The following is a 15,911-nucleotide window of genomic DNA, read 5'->3' as shown; positions in this document are numbered from 1 at the left end:
AGTAGAGACGGGGTTTCACCGTGTTAGCCAGGATGGTCTCGATCTCCTGACCTCGTGATCCGCCCGTCTCGGCCTCCCAAAGTGCTGGGATTACAGGCTTGAGCCACCGCGCCCGGCCAAATTTTTATATTTTTAGTAGAGATGGGGTTTCACCATGTTGGCCAGGCTGGTGTCGAACTCCTGACATCAGGTGATCCGCCCACTTCGGTCTCCCAAAATGCAGGGATTATAGGCATGAGCCACCACGCCCAGCTGACTTATCCATATTCTGGATGCTCAATTACAGCATCATTGCAGGCAGGCAAATTGCAAACTTCGTTTTTTTTTTTTTTTGAGATGGAGTCTCCCTCTATTGCCCAGGCTGGAGTGCAATGGCGCAGTCTTGGCTCACTGTAACCTCTGCCTCCCAGGTTCAAGTGATTCTCCTGCCTGAGCCTCTTGAGTAGCTGGGATTACAGGCACGCACCACCACACCTGGCTACTTTTTGTATTTTTAGTAGAGGTGGGGTTTCACCATGTTGGTCCGGCTGTTCCCAAACTCCTGACCTTGTGATCCGCCCCCCTCAGCCTCCCAGAGTGCTGAGATTATAGGCATGAGACACTGCGCCCGGCCTAAATTTCTTCTTAAACACCTTCACTAGTTTATTTTTATCATAATCGTCACTGATCTCTTACTACTGACAGTAGTAAGGGATTTCCTTCCATTTCTCTGTTGAATTCTCTTTTTTTTTTTTTTTGAGATGGAGTCTCGCTGTGTTGCCCAGGCTGGAGTGCAGCGTCGTGATCTTGGCTCACTGCAACCTCTGCCTCCTGGGTTCATGCCATTCTCCCACCTCAGCCTCCCAAGTGGCTGGAATTATAGGTGCCCGCCACCAGGCCTGGCTAATTTTTTTATTTTTTGTAGAGATGGGGTTTCACCATGTTGGCCAGGCTGGTCTTGAACTCCTGACCTCGTGATCCACCTGCCTCAGCCTCCCAAAGTGCTGGGATTACAGGCGTGAACCACCGCGCCTGGACTCTGTTGAATTCTTATATGGATACAATCCTCAGTGCCAGCAGGAAGCAGGTCATCACTGTTACTTGCATCAGCAAAGGGGTCGAAAGAGTGGAGATTCTGGATAGTGGACGAAAGATACAATTCTGTTTTTGAGATGGAGTCTCGCTCTGTCATCCAGGCTGGAGTGCAGTGCCCTGGTCTTGGCTCACTGCAACCTCCCATTCACGGGTTCACACAATTCTGCCTCAGCCTCCCCAGTAGCTGGGACTACAAGCGTGCGACCCCACACCCAGCTAATTTTTATATTTTTAGTAGAGATGGGGTTTCACCATGTTGGTCAGGCTGGTCTTGAACTCCTGACCTCAAGTGATCCACTTGCTTTGGTTTCCCAAAGTGCAAGGATTACAGGCATGAGCCACCACAACCAGCCACAATTCCTTTTCCTTGGTGGGAACGGCCTGTGGAAGGCATTGGTGGTGGGAAAAGGTGGGTGGTATGGATGGAGCAATGGGAAGTGAGGGTGCTCAAGGTGAGACTGCAAAGTCCTCAGTGGCTCAGTGACTGGCTCTGTTTTTTATTTTATTTTATTTTATTTTATTCTTTTTGAGATGGAGTTTCGCTCTTGTTGCCCAGGCTGGAGTGCAATGGCGCGATCTTGGCTCATCGCAACCTCTGCCTCTTGGGTTTAGGCGATTCTCCTGCCTCAGCTTCCCGAGTAGCTGGGATTACAGGCTCCCACCACCACGCCCGGCTAATTTTGTATTTTTAGTAGAGACGGGATTTCTCCATGTTGGTCAGGCTGGTCTTGAACTCCTGACCTCAGGTGATCCACTCACCTCTGCCTCCCACAGTGCTGGGATTACAGGTGTGAGCCACCAAGACCGGCTGGGTCTGTTTTCGTAAATTTTTTTTTTTTTTGACACAGTCTCACTCTGTTGTCCTGGCTGGAATGCAGTGGTGTGATCTCGGCTCACTGCAGCCTCCACCTCCTGGGTTCAAGCGATTTCCTGTCAGCCTCCTGAGTAGCTGGGATTACAGATGCCCACTACCACACCTAGCTAATTTTTGTATTTTTAGTAGAGACGGGGTTTCACCATGTTGGCCAGGCTGATCTCAAACTCCTGACCTCAGGTGATCCGCCCGCCTCTGTCTCCCAAAGTGCTGGGATAACAGGTGTGAGCAGTGGAGCCTGGTCAAGAGCAAAGTGCTTTCTGAAAGTCACCTTACTGTAGAAGTGAATCACGTGTAACAGATGCCATCGCAGTAATGCCTAGATCAGTGTTCCAGTAAATTACCAGGCACTGTTGCCTAGCTCAGTTGACACAGGAAACTATTCTTTATGTATTCAGTAAGTGCCAGCTGTGCGCAAGCCCTGTTTTAGGCACTGTATATAAAGCAGAGGGCAAAGAAGTGAAAAGCCCGTGTCTTTGGGTGGGAGTTGTGGGGGAAGAAGGTAGTCAGGGGCAGGCTTCACTGAGAAGGTGACATTTGAACAGAGAAACGAAGGTGGAGAGGGAGGGAGGGAGCTATGAAGACTTCTGGGAAACACCCCTGCAAAGGCCCTGGGGCACGACTCTGTCTGGTGTGTTGGAGGAACAGCGATGACCCTGTGTGGCTGGAGCCGAGTGAGTAAGCAGGAGAGAAGGAGGTGGGGAGGATGGGAAGGGGACAGGGCTGGTCATGCAGGGCCCTGTGGGTCATGGGGAGAACTTGGGCTCTGACCTGGAGGAAGGTGGGAGCCGTGGAATGTTGCAGGCAGAGGAAGGACAGGATCTGACTGAGGTGCTCATAGGTGTTCTCTGGTGGCTGCTGCGGGGACTAGACTGTCGGGGGTGAGGGTGGGAATCCAGGGACTAGGGCAGAGCTGAGGGAGCTGGTCCAGGTGAGGGATGATGGAGTGGCCCAGGCCGGCCACGAAGCAGGGAAAAAGTGGGCAGGTTCCAGGTATTTTTGGAAGTGTATCCGCCAGGTTTGCTGATAGATCAGATACTGGAGTCCTGAGCAAGTGGGTGGATGGAGCTGCCAAAACTGGGGGATGTGGGAAGGGCAGATTTGGGTGTTCATTGGGCCCAGCATGGCTGTGTTGAGTGTGACCCTGTGAGGCCCCACATGGAGACATGGAGAGGCAGCTGGGCCCTGAGTCTGGAGCCGGGCAAGGGCTGAGCTGGAGACAGGACCGTGGGCAATGTTGGGTGTAGACAGGATTTGGAGCCCTGAGAGGGGACGAGGCCACCTGGGAGGGGTGTGGAGGGAGGAGGCCTGAAAACCCAGCCTGGGGCCAGCAACAGGGAGAGGGGAGGTGAGAGGGAGCCAGGCGAGCATGGGATCCGGGGGTCATGTGAGGACCATGTCCCTGTAGGTAGGAGGATGCGCTGGGTCAGATGCTCCCGAGAAGGTGACGAGGACAGGAACTGAGATGTGACCCAGAGAGGTCACCTCCACAAGGGCGGTTTAGGACAGAACTGGCGGAGAGGTTAGTTTTAATTTTTACTTTTTTAGACAAGAGTCTCGCTCCGTCACCCAGGCTGGAGTGCAGTGGTGTGATCTGAGCTCACTGCAACCTCCGCCTCCCGGGTTCAAGTGATCCTCCTGCCTCAGCCTCCTGAGTAGCTGGGAGTGCAGGTGTGCACCACCATGCTTGGCTAATTTTTGTATTTTTAGTAGAGATGGGGTTTCACCATGTTGGCCAGGCTGGTCTCAAACTTCTGACCTCAAGTGATCCACCCACCTCAGCCTCCCAAAGTGCTGGGATTACAGATGTGAACCACCGTGCCCAGCTGGGAGGAAAGATTACTGAAAGACATTAAAATCATCTATGTATGGTGCTAGCTCGCTCAATGAACAGAGCGTCTGGGTGTATGCTAAATGATTTGTGCACATGATTTCACTTCACCCTGATGAAATGACCCCATGGGGTCATTCAGGGGGTCAGAGGTCATTGTGCCCTTTTACAGATAAGAACAGAGTTGGCGGCCGGGCTCACACCTGTAATGCCAGCACTTTGGGAGGCCGAGGCTGGTGGGTCACTTGAGGTCAGGAGTTTGAGACCACCCTGGCCAACATGGCAAAACCTCATCTCTACTAAAAAGACCAAAATTAGCCAGGCGTGGTGCCAGACAACTGTACTCCCAGCTACTCAAGAGGCTGAGGCAGGAGAATGGCTTGAGCCCGGGAGGCAGAGGTTGCAGTGAGCCAAGATCATGCCACTGCACTCCAGGCTGGGTGACAGAGTAAGACCCTGTCAAAAAAAAAAAAAAAAAAAAGAAAGAGTTCAGAGAGTTTAAACCCATTTATGCCTGAGGTTGCAATTCTTTGAATTTTTGCAATCAGACCTTGGCGAAGACTTTGAGCAGTTGGAAGTAAATAGCTCCCATATGCTTGGCGTTCCAATAATGGAATACTAGGCCTAACTACGGTGCTCACCCTAGGTTGCAGGGCTTGTATTATAAAATGCGAGGTCAGCCGGGTGTGGTGGCTTATGCCTGTAGTCCCAGCCCTTTGGGAGGCCGAGGTGGACGGATCACCTGAGGTCGGGAGTTCGAGACCAGTCTGACTAACATGGAGAAATCCTGTCTCTACTAAGAATACAAAATTAGCTGGGCATGATGGCGCACGCCTGTAATCCCAGCTACTCCGGAGGCTGAGGCAGGAGAATGGTGTGAACCCGGGAGGCGGAGCTTGCAGTGAGCCGAGATCACACCACTGTACTCCAGCCTGGGCGACAGAGCGAGACTCCGTCTCAAAAATAAATAAATAAATTACAAATAAATAATAAAATGTGAGGTCTTAGCTTAAGACCTTCTCTGCTCCCTCCCTCCCTCTAGTGGTCAGCTGGGGCAATGGCACCTACAGCTTAGGCCGAAGGGCTGGGGTGGGACTTAGTAGGGAGAGTGGGGGGCACCCAGCCGACGGTTCCACCACTGTCCCCGACCCCTAACCCCTCCAGAGCCCGGCCAGTGAAGCGGAGGAGGAGGAGTTGCTGATGGAAGAGGAGGAGGAGGACGTTCTGGCGGGGGTCTCAGCAGAGGACAAGAGTCGGAGACCACCGGGGAAGAACCCTTCAGAGCCTGCCCACCCGGGTGAGAGGTGTGGGTAGGGGAAGCAGGCTCAGGGGCGGGTACAGCTGGGATTGGGCAGGAGGCTGGGGAGAGGTCGGGCCTTGATTTTTCCCTAGGACCCCCAAGATGGAGACATGGAGAGGCAGCTGGGCCCTGAGTCTGGAGCCCCGCGAGGCCTGGGCTGGAGACAGTCCCACTGCCCAATTTCACTGGCTGCCTGACTTGTCAAGCTCAAGTGCTGGATTTTATTTTATTTTATTTTATTTATTTATTTATTATTTTTTATTTTCTTTTTTTTTTTGAGACAGAGTCTCGCTCTGTTGTCCAGGCTGAGAGTGCAGTGGCCAGATCTCAGCTCGCTGCAAGCGCCGCCTCCCGGATTTACGCCATTCTCCTGCCTCAGCCTCCGGAGTAGCTGGGACTACAGGCGCCCGCCACCTCGCCCGGCTAGTTTTTTTGTATTTTTAGTAGAGATGGGGTTTCACCATGTTAGCCAGGATGGTCTCCATCTCCTGACTTCGTGATCCGCCCATCTCGGCCTCCCAAAGTGCCAGGATTACAGGCTTGAGCCACCGCGCCCGGCCATTTTTTTTTTGAGATGGAGTCTCACTCTGTCACCCAGGCTGGAGTGCAGTGGCACAATTTTGGCTCACTGCAAGCTCAGCCTCTCGGGTTCACGCCATTCTCCTGCCTCAGCCTCCCGAGTAGCTGGGACTACAGGTGCCCGCAACCATGCCCGGCTAGTTTTTTGTATTTTTAGTATAGATGGGGTTTCACCATGTTAACCAGGATGGTCTCCATCTCCTGACCTCGTGATCTGCCCTCCTTGGCCTCCTAAAGTGCTGGGATTACAGGTGTGAGCCACCGCGCCCGGCCGGTATTTTTTTTTTTTTTTTTTTTCAGAGAGCTCATCATCTTGTCCAGGCTGGTCTTGAACTCCTGGACTTGAGCAATCCTCCCACCTCAGCTTCCAAGTGAAAAACAATTTCTTTTTTGTAGACAAGAGTCTCCCTCTGTCACCCAGGCTGGAGTTCAGTGGTATGATCACAGCTCACTGCAGCCTCGACCTCCCATGGTTGAGCGATCCTCCCACTTCAGCACCGGGATTATAGGCATGCACCACCACACCCAGTGGCCACCTAGTTTGTTCCAACTTGGGCTGGGGAGGGACTGACCCTGCCTTTTTCTCCTCCCAGAGGCCACAACCCCAGGGAAGCGGGTGGACAGCAAGATCCGGGTCCCGGTCCGCTACTGCATGCTGGGCAGCCGTGACTCGGCCAGGTCAGACTCACCCCAAGCTCTGCCCGTGCCCCAGCTCACCTGGATCTCTTGCTGGTCTGAGGGTAGCAAGGGCAGCGGTGGGGGGTGGGACAGAGCCTCAGATCCTCAGAGTTGTGGGGTGGGGGGAGTCAGCGTGGGGGTGAGGGAAGAGCCTGGGGGTTCCTGAGACTGTGCGTCCCTCCTGGCCCCTACAGGAACCCCCACACCCTGGTGGAAGTAACATCCTTTGCAGCCATCAACAAGTTCCAGCCGTTCAACGTGGCTGTTTCCAGCAACGTGCTGTTCCTGCTGGTGTGTGGCCCACTTGTCCAGGGGCAAGGGGTTCCCAGGCCTGGGGAGGGGCCTGGGGAGCCCAGTCGGTGGGCAGTGGGTGGGACTCCCCTGTGTATCAGCTCCATGAGAGCTGGGACCTTGCCTGCTTTGTTTGCTACTGGTACACTGTGGGTGCTCAATAAATGTATGAAGGAGGGTGCACGGCCAGGCACGGTGGCTCACACCTATAATCCTAGCGCTTTGGGAAGCTGAGGCAGTGGGTCACCTGAACTCAGGAGTTCAAGACCAGCCTGAGTAACACTGAAACCCCATCTCTACTAAACATACAAAACTTGGCTGGGCGTGGTGGTGCACGCCTGTAATCCCAGCTACCTGGGAGGCTGAGACAGGAGAATCGCTTGAACTGGGGAGGTGGAGTTTGCGGTGAGCTGAGATCGTGCCACTGTCCTCCAACCTAGATGACAGAGCAAAACTCAAGCCTCAAAAAAAGAGAATGAGGGCACAGGCTGAGCCAGTCTTCTGCCGTCCCTCCCTTCCCCAGGATTTCCACAGCCACCTGACGCGGAGCGAGGTCGTGGGTTACCTGGGGGGCCGCTGGGACATCAACAGCCAGAGTGGGTAACCAGGGCCAGGTGGGCAGGGGGCGTTGGAGGACCGGGGTCACGGGGTCACAGCTGCTCCTCCCCACAGTGCTGACGGTGCTCAGAGCCTTCCCTTGTCGGAGCCGGCTCGGGGATGCAGAGACTGCAGCTGCCATCGAAGAGGAGGTGAGGGGCTGCCTGGGAGGTGGCATTCTGGGGAGGGTTGGGAAGGGACATAGCTGTCCTGGCAACTGCCCAGTGGCTGGCAGTGTCAACACCCAGCAAGTGTGCAGGTGAGTATGCCTGCCCCTGAGCCTGGGACCCCACGGTGAAGGGTGAACACTGCTTTTTTGTTGTTGTTTTGTTGTTTGAGACGGAGTCTTGCTCTGTTGCGGAGGCTGGAGTGCAGTGGCGCGATCTCGGGTCACTGCCACCTGCGCCTCCTGGGCTCAGGCAATTCTCCTGCCTCAGCCTCCCAAGTAGCTGGGACTACAGGTGCGCGGCACCACACTTGGCTAATTTTTTGTATTTTTAGTAGAGACAGGGTTTCACCATGTTGGTCAGGATGGTCTCTATCTCTTTACGTTATGATCTACCCACCTTGGCCTCCCAAAGTGTTGGGATTACAGGTGTAAGCCACTGCTCCCGGCCAGGATGGTCTCAATCTCTTGACCTTGTGATCTGTCCACCTTGGCCGCCCAAAATGTTGGGATTAAAGGTGTGAACCACTGCGCGCGGCCTTTTTTTTTTTTTCCTCGAGACAGTCTCGCTCTGTCACCCAGGATGGAGTGCAGGGTGTGATCTTGGCTCACTGCAACCTCCACCTTCTGGATTCAAGTGATTCTCCTGCTTCAGCCTCCTGAATACCTAGGATTACAGGTGTGCACCACCATGACCAGCTAATTTTTGTATTTTTAGTTAAGACAGGGTTTCACCATGTTAGCCAGGCTGGTCTCGAACTCCTGACCTTTGGTGATCCACCCGCATCAGCCTCCCAAAGTGCTGGGATTACAGGCATGAGCTACCACGCCCAGCCTAAGAGCACTGCTTTTCGATCTCCTAGCCCTGGTGCTGAGACCTCACCAGCCCCCTCCCCTCTCAGAGCCTTGGTTTCCGTATCTGTAAAATGAGTGGCTTCGATGAAAGGTCATCGGATCCAGGCGCAGGGGTTCACACCTGGCATCTCATCACTTAGGGAGGCTGAGGCAGGAGGTTTGCTGGAGCCCAGGAGTTCAACACCAGCCTGGGGCCACAACAAGACCCCATCTCTACAAAAGATAAAAAAAAATTAGCCAGGCATGGTGGTATGCACCATCTATTTGAGAGGCTGAGGCAGGAGTATGGATTGAATCCGGGAGGTTGAGGCTGCAGTGGGCCGAGATGGTGCCACTGCATTCCAGCTGGGTGACAGAGCAAGTCCCTATATCTAAAAAAATAAAAAGTGAAGGGCTGCCAATATTGAATGCTCAGTGCCAGGCCTCATCTATTCAAGGCTACTTTAAGTGCCAGCTGCTATTCTTTTTTTTTTCCTTTTTTTTTTTTTTTTTTTGAGACGGAGTCTCGCTCTGTCACCCAGGCTGGAGTGCAGTGGCGGCGGCTCACTGCAAGCTCCGCCTCCCGGGTTTACGCCATTCTCCTGCCTCAGCCTCCCGAGTAGCTGGGACTACAGGCGCCCGCCACCTCGCCCGGCTAGTTTTTTGTATTTTTTAGTAGAGACAGGGTTTCACCGTGTTAGCCAGGATGGTCTCAATCTCCTGACCTCGTGATCTGCCCGTCTCGGCCTCCCAAAGTGCTGGGATTACAGGCGTGAGCCACCATGCCCGGCCTTTTTTTCCTTTTTTTGAGGCACAATCTTGCTCTGTTGCCCAGGCTGGACTTCAGTGGCGTAATCACAGCTCACTGCAGCGCCAACTGCCCAGGTTCGAGATCCTTCTGCCTCAGCCTCCACAGTAGCTGGGAGTACAGACACGTGCCACCACACCTGCCTAATTTTTGTATTTTTAGTAGAGAAGGGGTTTCTCCATGTTGGCCAGGCTGGTCTCAAACTCCTGACCTCAAGTGATCTGCCTGCCTCAGCCTCCCAAAGCGCTGGGGTTACAGGCATGAGCCACCATGCCCAGCCTATTTTTAACTATTTGTTGAGTGCTGTGTGGTGACCATTATTCCGTAAGCTGGGCTACAGCAGTTAACAAAATGACTTTCGTGTCCTGGCTTTGTGGCAGGGTGCGTCTTTTATATTAATAGATGTACTTGTTGGCTGTCTCTCCGGCTCCCACTGGACTCAGTGGTGGTGGGGGCAGGGCCTGTCTTGGTCATCACTGTGTCCCCAGGCCTGATACACAGCAGTTTATTCAGGGCTGGCCGGCCGCACGAGCTCACTAGAGCCGTTCAGGCCCCTGTGCCCCCTGAGCTGCGCCTCTGTCCCCAGATCTACCAGAGCCTGTTCCTGCGGGGCCTGTCCCTGGTGGGCTGGTACCACAGCCATCCGCACAGCCCGGCGCTGCCGTCTCTGCAAGACATCGATGCGCAGATGGACTACCAGCTGCGGCTGCAGGGCTCCAGCAACGGCTTCCAGCCCTGCCTCGCCCTGCTCTGCTGTATGCCGGATGGGGCGGTGGGGGGAGCAAGGAGGGGGGATGCTGGGCCAGCCGAGCCTCCCAGGCCCAGCCCCTCTCTCCCTCTCCTCCGCCAGCCCCTTACTACTCTGGCAACCCAGGCCCCGAGTCCAAGATCTCACCTTTCTGGGTGATGCCTCCTCCTGAGGTAGGTGGGGCTGCTGGCAGAGCCTGGGGGGCCCAAGGGCACTGGGGCATTTGGGTCACAACTAGGCAGGGGCTCCTGGTTCCGGACTCCACTGGACAGTTGGGGCCCCAGTTTCTCTGTGAAATGGGGACATGACTGCTGCCCTGCCGAGGCTTTGGTGAGGGCCTGGGCGGGGGGCCTCCGTGGGTAGCTGGCTGCTTGGCACAAAGAGGGCTCCCTTCTTCACCCAGCCTGGCTTCACTCCCCAAGCCTGCCCCGAAGTCAGAGGTCAGCCCTGGGAAGTCATTTCAGGGCCCTGGCTCTCTTCGGGGCCTCTCTCGGAGGGAGGATGCTACCCTGCCTCCCTGGTCCCACCGCCAGGTGCCGATCCCGGTGCAGAGCTGGGCCGGGATGTGCACTCTCCCATTCCCAGCCCAGGCACTACCCGTTGTCCCCAGCTGCTATGGGCTGGGGGCTAGTGAGGCTTCTCTGACTGGTCTGTGTCCCTGCCAGCAAAGGCCCAGTGACTATGGCATCCCCATGGACGTGGAGATGGCCTACGTCCAGGACAGCTTCCTGACCAATGACATCCTTCACGAGATGGTGAGCTCGCTGCGGGGCGGGCAGGTGGGGGCTGGCAGTGCGCAGCTGGGCACACAAGACGGGCTGGTCTGCTTCCCACCGGCGGACTCGGGAAGCTATGGCTGGTGGCGCCTTGGGGGCCTGGGTCAGGGCTTCTTCCATCACTCAGGACAGAGTCCCAGGCCCTTGCCACGGCCCCAACTTCTGCTCTCCCTCACCTCCCCACCTGCTATTCTCCAAGGCGCTGGCCTCTTCTGCCAGGCTGTCCAGTAGAGAAACCCCAGGGACTTTGGGTGTTACCTGGATGAACACTTAACAATTGTGTGTTCAACGTGCATTTAAAAACACTAAACTAAGCCAGACATAGTGGCTCACGCCTGTAATCCCAGCACTTTGGGAGGCTGAGGCGGGTGGATCGCCTGAGGTCAGGAGTTAGAGACTAGTCTAGCCAACGTGGCGAAACCCTGTCTCTACCAAGATAGAAAAACTAGCCAGGAGTGGTGGCGGGTGCTTACGGTCCCAGCTACTTGGGAAGCTGAGGCAGGAGAATCTCTTGAACCCGGGAGGTGGAGGTTGCAGTGAGCCAAGATCGCACCACTGCACCCATCTGGGCCACAGAGTGAGACCCCATCTCAAGGAAAAAACCCAATAAAACCCAAACTAGTTCATCAAACCTGTGACCTCACAGGTGTCGCTGCTGGGGATGAGGCCGAACCAGGGGGCCATGTCAGGCCCCCGTGGTTCTGGAGAGCTGGGCTCAGTGAGTGCAGGTCCAGGTGGACCTCTCGTGGCAGCCACGTAGGCAACGCTGCTGCCTCCCCGATCTCTTTGTGGTTGCTTTGTTAGTGACTGGGGTCATGTCTCGGGACTGCCTGAGACTGGAGCCCCAGGAGAGGGGCCGGTGCACCTCTGGCTGGGAGGGAGCCTGGGAGTCCATGCTCCCCTGTCCTGTAGATGCTGCTGGTGGAGTTCTACAAGGGTGCCCCTGACCTCGTGAGGCTCCAGGAACCCTGGAGCCAGGAGCACACCTACCTCGACAAGCTTAAGGTGAGCCCCAAGTCCCTGCAGACCTCCTAACAAAGCTCCAGGAGGGGCCCCCTGGGCAGCCTGAACAGTGGCAGCAACGAGCCCTGTGGGCCTCAGCGGCCCGGGACAGCCCAGCTGGCAGAGCGCACCTGACCCTGGTCACCCCGCAGCCACCCCAGCAGGGTGCAGGCCAGATTTGATTGGATTGTGGAGCTTTAAGCTCCTGCAGTGCTGGATGAGGTCCCAGCAGCGGGTTTGGGAGTGTTTCCCCTGCAGAGGGCCTGGGGTCCTGGCCACCCCTGAGTGTCTCAGGGTAGTAGTTCCTGGTCTCCCTCCACCTGGCAGAGAAAGGGGCTCATTCTGCTCAGCTCTCGGCTAGCTGTGGAGGCTGTGGTATCCCCATGGGTGTCTGGGACGCAGGCAGGGAGGGGCTGCGGTGGGGGCAGGATCGGGAGCGTGCAGGAAAGCTTCACCCCTCCACACAGCACCACTGCCCCCGGGAGCCAGGCCTTCCGGTTACCTACCGCCCCACTGGGTAAGCAGCAGGCTGTGCTGCGGGACCCCAGCCCTATGCCTTGGTCTCAGGGGCCTCACTCAGGATGCTAGACTTGGACAGTAGACTGTGAGGTACAGGGCTGGCTAGGACCCCCGGGCACAGCCTGAGGCCCAGCCCCCTTGTTTCAGCTCTCCTTGGCCAGCAGGACGCCCAAGGACCAGAGCCTGTGCCACGTTCTGGAGCAGGTGTGCGGCATCCTTAAGCAGGGGAGCTGAGCCTCCCAGGGCAGGGTGGGCTCCAGTTGTCTGGAGGGTCCGGATGGGCTCAGGTAATAAAGAAATGGAAGCAGCAGCCAGCCATGCGGGTCTCCCCAAGGCTGGGGTGAGGGTGGCTGGGTGCCCAGGCTGGTACCATCACCCCTGCTTCCTCACTTCCAGGGCAGGGCATTAAACTCCAGGGCACCCCTCAGCCCCTGCACCTGGGAACTGGCACAAAAGCCTCAGGCCCTGTCCCACCTGCCTTGAGCTTGGGAGCACCTGGGGTGCCGGGGGACCTCCTGGGGTGTGTGTGGCTGTGGGGAGCCTGCCCCTCGGGAAGGCGGTGGGTGGTAAGCCCACCCCTGCACCAAGATGAGGCAAGGGGCTGTAGAAAGAGACATTTAATACTTCTGTTTACAAAATTCAGGTGTACATTTCAGTTTGCCCTGGACCGTGCCCAGGGCGGTGTGCTCACCTCTGCCGGGTGTCTGTGCCCCTCGTGTACTTCTGACGAGGGGGGTGCAGGGCAGAGCCTGGGGTCCAGAGGCTTCACTGGGCCACAGGGGGAGGGGAATGTGAATGTGGCCCGGCCCAGAGGAGCCCCCATTTCATCGATTTTGGATTGGGCAACAGGAAGCAGATGTTGGGGCTACAGACGTGCTGATCTGGGCAGGGGTCTGGGGACCCTGGGGCAGCCTGTGTTGGTCTAGAGGAGATGGCCGGGGCCACTTCCCACAGGGTGGGGTGGCAGTGGCTTGGCAAGGGGAGGCCTGGCCACCAGGGACTGGAACATTCGCTCACTGGAGCCTTTGTGCTTGGCCCTTGGTAGCGCAGCTGTGGCTGGGGCTGTGGTCCCGTGCGAGGTGCTGGGGGGTGTGTGGGTGGCTGGTGATGGCAGCTTGTGCCAGTGACACAGGCCTCCATGGGCCTGGCTGGGGGCAGTTAAAAAGCTGAAAAGGTACTTGGCTTTGTAAGGGTGGGGCTTGGGAGGCAGTGCCCTACAGGAGACCATGTTCTCTGTCCTGGCCTCTGTCCCTGGGCTGCAAGCTGACAGCAGGCCGGGGAGGCGGTGAGGCCCTCTGCCCTGGCCTTGGGGAGGAGGAGTGCATGTGTGAGGCGGAAGTGCAGTGGCCCTGGGGTAGGGCCAGGGCCCATCGCCAGCACCAGGCTGGGAGGGGATTTAAAACCAGGGTCCTGTCTCTGAGCCACCCCACGGGGATGCTCGATCCCATCCTGTTAAGGCTGTGGGACTCGAGGGTAGGCAGTGGGCCGGGCCCCCGTGGGGTCAGGATGGAGGTGGGGCTGCCCTGGAGGAACATTAGTGTTTCTGAGAGCACCTTAGTGTTGCCCCGCCTGGGCCAGCTGGGCGAGGAGTTCGGGAGCGGGGAGGAGGCCGGCGCCATGGAGTGGGGAAGGGAGCCGTCACCGTTGGGGGTCAGCGCTAGTGTAAACAGGCATCCCCACCCACTCAGATAAGCCCCCTCACCCAAGTGTGGGGCCCTGCTAAGGGAGTACCTCGAGGGCCGGGGCCCAAGTGGCGCCAGCAGGCTCAGACACTGCCCTGGCAGCAGGGGCTCCATAGAATGCAGGAGACCCAGCAAAGGGTGCCGGCCAGTGTGGACGGAGGGGTGGGACAGGGGCGCCGGCGAGTCACTGCGGCAGGGGCACAAGCACCTCCACGTAGCTGAGCGGGAAGAAGCCCGACTGGCCGTCCAGCATGCCCTCGTACCAGTTCTCGTCAATCTGGTTGGTCAGTGTGATGACGTCGCCCTCACGGAAGCCCAGCTCCCCGTCGTTCTCCGGCTCGAAGTCGTACAGCGCCTTGCAGCTTGGCTGGTCCAGGGGCACTGGGGGAGGAAGCAGGCTGTGGGGATGGTGCCTAGGGCTGGGGCTGCTACACCTCACCCCGCCCAGTCTGGGGTCTCAGAGCTGCTGTGAGCTGGAGCCTGTGGGTGGGCAGAGGCCTCCCTCCGTCCTGCCTGGGCCACCCCCTGCCCCTGACATTTCTTCTGGGGTCTGGCCTCTACTGCCACCCAGGAGGGAGGATGGGAGAAGCTTGGTAAGTGGTCACCAAAGCTACTCCTGAGAGGTGCTGGGGATACCCAGTGCTGCTGTGGTGACAAGAAATGACCAGATGCCCTCAGCCCTTGCAGCCACCACACAGCCTAGAGCTGGGCTAGCACCCTTGGCAATCCCTCATTCACACGATGCTGAGACCCAGGGGGGTGGCGTCTCGCAAGCTGTGGTGCCTGTGCCCCCCGCTGCTGTCCAAGCCTGGCTCCTCCCTGCTTGAAATGGACAGACGAGGAGGAGAAACACCCTCCCCGAATGGCCGAGAAGGCAGCACTGAGGTCGAGGCGGGCCTGGGAACACTCACGCATGCTCCGGCTAGGGGTTCGGATGGGCTTGTCGGAAGATCGGAAAGACGACGAAGCTAAACACAAGCAAAACGAGGAGATTGTGGGCTCAAGACCATCGGGCAGGGCCCCTTCTGCAGAGGACTGGGACCAGCCCTTCCCATCTGCCTTGGTGGTCCAGATGGAGCAGGGCTGAGAGCTGCACCCAGGGGTCTGGGGTCTGGCACTCAGAGACCCAGGACGAGGCCAGCCCTCGGCCATTCCCATCCACTGGCATGTGCCTCCAGAAGATGGCTCCATGTCCCGTTACCTGCGATCTTGGGGGCTGTGGTGCAGGGGAAGCCCCCGTTGGACTGCTCAGGCTCTCCGAGGTCAAAGGGCTCCCGGGGCTTGGGCTTATACTCCCGCCTGGGGCGTGAGGAAGCTTCCCGCATCCTGTGAAGGGAGAGGTGTGAGTGGCCCGAGCCCGTGAGTGTCACGGCTGAGGCAGCCCCACCCTTGTATTTATGCTGCTGCCTAGTAACCTAGCCTGGGACTGCAGGAAGAGGCTGTCAGTGGGGTTGTGACACATGGACCCTGGGACACAGCTAGACTGGGATGTCTACCCAGAGGGCCTCCAGCCTGGACCCCCACCTTGGAGGCATCTCAGAGACTGCCAAGCAGATGGGTCCTGCCACGGCCTCTACCTACAACGCCCCCAGTCGCATCCCCCCATCTCCACCCCCCCATTCCCTACCACAGCCGATGCCCGACACACGCCTAGGCCCCCAAAGCAGCTCTGGCCTCTGTGTTCAGGGAAGGGAGCCTGGGTGTTCCTGTGGCAGCAGAAAGTGCAGCCAGGGAAGGAACAGGCACGTGGTTAGGAGTCGCCAGGGCCTGCATCTGGGGCAGGGCTTGGTGTTGACTCAGAGTTCTCACAGCCCCGGCTCCTCCTCCTCCAACCTTGTGGCCCCCCAGGCCATTCCACTCGGTCCCCAGGAAGAATCCAGGATGCTGCTCTGCCATGCCATGCGCTCACACCAGAGCGAGGTGTGCTGCCCACGCGCGCTGGCAGAGGCCCATGGCAGCCCAGGCTCACCTGCGCTTGAGCTTCTCGGCCAGCTCGTCCAGGATCTGCACGGCCTGACGGTGGTAGTCCAGCTGTGCGTCCACCAGGGCCGAGAGCTGACTCACCTGCTCGATCTGTGGGGACAACAGGGCTCAGGGGCTCCTGAGCACCACTGTCCTGTGCCTTCCCTGACTCACGAGGTGAAGCCACAGG

At 57.6% G+C, this 15,911-nt stretch overlaps 2 protein-coding genes across 3 annotated transcripts in view; one reads left to right on the top strand and one right to left on the bottom strand.

Annotated features, from left to right (window-relative positions):
• MPND (MPN domain containing) overlaps nucleotides 1–12,394 on the top strand; it is a 19,664-nt gene extending 7,270 nt beyond the window's left edge. Inside the window, exons 4-13 of the mRNA XM_023185629.2 lie at nucleotides 4,944–5,076; nucleotides 6,252–6,336; nucleotides 6,531–6,627; nucleotides 7,151–7,223; nucleotides 7,300–7,376; nucleotides 9,619–9,787; nucleotides 9,883–9,953; nucleotides 10,446–10,535; nucleotides 11,469–11,561; nucleotides 12,225–12,394. Of these exons, the coding sequence (XP_023041397.1) occupies nucleotides 4,944–5,076; nucleotides 6,252–6,336; nucleotides 6,531–6,627; nucleotides 7,151–7,223; nucleotides 7,300–7,376; nucleotides 9,619–9,787; nucleotides 9,883–9,953; nucleotides 10,446–10,535; nucleotides 11,469–11,561; nucleotides 12,225–12,311 (975 nt within the window). The 3' untranslated portion in view covers nucleotides 12,312–12,394. The remainder of the gene's footprint in view (nucleotides 1–4,943; nucleotides 5,077–6,251; nucleotides 6,337–6,530; nucleotides 6,628–7,150; nucleotides 7,224–7,299; nucleotides 7,377–9,618; nucleotides 9,788–9,882; nucleotides 9,954–10,445; nucleotides 10,536–11,468; nucleotides 11,562–12,224) is intronic.
• Nucleotides 12,395–12,677: 283 nt separating this feature from the next.
• The window catches only part of SH3GL1 (SH3 domain containing GRB2 like 1, endophilin A2), a 40,591-nt gene continuing 37,357 nt past the window's right edge, over nucleotides 12,678–15,911 (bottom strand). For both annotated transcript variants that reach the window (XM_023185630.1, XM_023185631.2), the window contains exons 7-10: nucleotides 15,729–15,832; nucleotides 14,961–15,085; nucleotides 14,671–14,727; nucleotides 12,678–14,140 (exon numbers count right to left, since the gene is read on the bottom strand). In XM_023185630.1, coding sequence (XP_023041398.1) covers nucleotides 13,944–14,140; nucleotides 14,671–14,727; nucleotides 14,961–15,085; nucleotides 15,729–15,832 — 483 coding nt within the window. In that variant the 3' untranslated portion in view covers nucleotides 12,678–13,943. The remainder of the gene's footprint in view (nucleotides 14,141–14,670; nucleotides 14,728–14,960; nucleotides 15,086–15,728; nucleotides 15,833–15,911) is intronic.

This window comes from Piliocolobus tephrosceles, chromosome 21, assembly GCF_002776525.5.
Source record: "Piliocolobus tephrosceles isolate RC106 chromosome 21, ASM277652v3, whole genome shotgun sequence".
Taxonomy (NCBI): domain Eukaryota; kingdom Metazoa; phylum Chordata; class Mammalia; order Primates; family Cercopithecidae; genus Piliocolobus; species Piliocolobus tephrosceles.
Note: the sequence above shows the minus strand (reverse complement) of the source record. Positions and strands in the feature narration are given on the sequence as shown.